The sequence below is a fragment of the Apium graveolens genome, chromosome 10, assembly GCF_009905375.1.
Source record: "Apium graveolens cultivar Ventura chromosome 10, ASM990537v1, whole genome shotgun sequence".
Lineage (NCBI taxonomy): Eukaryota > Viridiplantae > Streptophyta > Magnoliopsida > Apiales > Apiaceae > Apium > Apium graveolens.
The window spans coordinates 128,099,524-128,101,678 of NC_133656.1; the positions used below are offsets into that span (position 1 = coordinate 128,099,524).

Sequence of the window (2,155 nt, forward strand, 5' to 3'; positions counted from 1 at the left end):
GGTAGACAGCATTTGGAGGTTGGAGCACTGAGGGTTTAGAACATTGGGGTTTCGGAACATTGAAAGCATCCGGAGGTATATTCTTCTTTACTTCTTTACTGTTTATCTCCCTCATTTTATGTTTAGTATCTTCTTTGTGCATGTAAATGTTTTATGTTTATCTTCTTTTCTTCTTTACTGTTTTTCTTCTTTGTGCATGTAAATGTTTTATGTTTTTGGGGGTTTTATGTTTGTTTCTTTTTGGGGGTTTTATGTCCTGTTTTTGGGAATTTTATGTCGTGTTAAATATTTTAGGTACACTGATGTAAATCAATGTTTTAGGTACATTGATGTAAATGTAAATGTTTCTGTTTAGTTTTTATTATGTGTTTTCTGGGGGTTGTTCATACATATTAGTGTGTTTTGGGGGGGTTTTGGGGGCTGCATTTGAACAGGTCTCAGATATGAACAAGTCTCTGCATTTCTTGTTTTGTATGATAGTCATTTCTCTGATATGAACAAGTCTCTGCATTCCTGATATGAACTATCTGTTACTTGTGTTGTATTATAGTAATTGTTTGTATAATTATCCTTCTCACAGATACAAGTAACAGATAATTTTAATTTATTTATTTATGGGCTGAATTTGTTTCAATACTCAAGTTCTCACTGAGTTTTATTTATGTGAAGGAAATTTAACAATTGTCTGGGCTGTGAATGTTGGAATTATTGGTTTTTAATTATGTGATATTTTCAAATATCTTGGTTTAATTTGTTTTAATTATCTTGGTTTAATTTAGTCTAGTTTTGTAATTAATTGGGTATATGTATAGGATCTTAGAGTAATGAATTAGTACTATAAATTATTAGGATATCAAGGTATTTACTCCTTTTTAAGTTTATATAATTAATCCCTACAGTAACCAACACAAATTTGATATGCCTTTTATTAAATAATTATAAATAGGTATGTGTTGGATTTTTAATATTTATAGTGGCTATCAGGTAGGGAAATTTGATGGATAAGACATGGATTTTGCAAGATAGGGATTCTTTAGCATTTGAAATGGGGGTGGAAAACTTCTTGATATATGCTGAAGAAAATTCTGAAGATCGTAACAAAATTCCTTGCCCTTGTGGACGATGCGCCAATTTTAAAAAATTCTCTATAAAAACAATCAGGGGCCATATCTATGACAATGGCTTTTGTCTAGGTTATGTGCATTGGGTTTGGCACGGGGAGACTGCTTCTACGGGTCCTAAATCTTCAAGTGCTAGTTGTCCACCTGAAGAGCAAGCTCCAGACCCACCTCCTGAGCAAGCCTCTGATGAAGCGTCAGAGCAAGATCAGGAGCATGTCCCTGCTTCGGAAACTGTTGATGTTTGTGAGGCGGTATATAACTCGAGTCAATATGATAATGATTCATATCAGTTTAGGAGGTTCGTAGTCGATGCTGAGCAACCTCTATATGAGGGTAGTGATTGTACTAAGTTAGAGTCGATGTTGAAGTTGCATAACTGGAAATCTAGGTTTGGTATTACCGATAGTGCCTTCACTGACCTCCTTTCTTCTGTTGGGTCTCTACTTCCCAAAGATAATGTGTTACCTAGTAATGCATATGAAGCAAAAAAAACCCTCTCCAATTTAGGTCTAGAGTATATAAAGTTCCATTCATGTCCGAATGACTGTGTACTGTACAGGGGTGTACATGCTGATGCAACCAAGTGTCCTAAGTGTCGACTTTCTCGGTGGAAGTTGACAAAGAAAGGTGAAGAGAGGATTAATCTTCCAGCCAAAGTCATGTGGTATTTTCCAATAATTCCTGGATTTAAACGTATGTTTAAATCTCCTTCCACCACTGAACTAATGTGTTGGCATGCGCAATAGCGGACACAAGATGGTAAAATGCGACATCCAGCCGACTCTCCATCTTGGAAAAATATAGATTTATGTTTGGAATTGTCGAAATTTGACAAGTGGTACATATTAACTAGTCAAACATGTTTAGAATGTTGGATGTAATAACTAGAGAATTTGGGTTTTATTGTCTTTAGTTGGGATGTTTATTTTAGACTTGGAATGTAATGTCCAAATTGAGCTCTTGTTGGATTGAATGTTAGTAAATTTGGTATCAATGTATACCTCTATGTTTTTACAAATTTGGTTGGATGTATT

At 34.8% G+C, this 2,155-nt stretch overlaps 1 protein-coding gene across 1 annotated transcript; it reads left to right on the forward strand.

The window, feature by feature from the left end:
* The first annotated feature begins 1,045 nt into the window (after positions 1–1,045).
* Positions 1,046–1,867, forward strand: LOC141690973 (uncharacterized). Its single transcript, XM_074495725.1, has one exon. It carries the CDS (start codon positions 1,046–1,048, stop codon positions 1,865–1,867), a length of 822 nt encoding a protein of 273 aa, XP_074351826.1.
* The last annotated feature ends 288 nt before the right edge of the window (positions 1,868–2,155 follow it).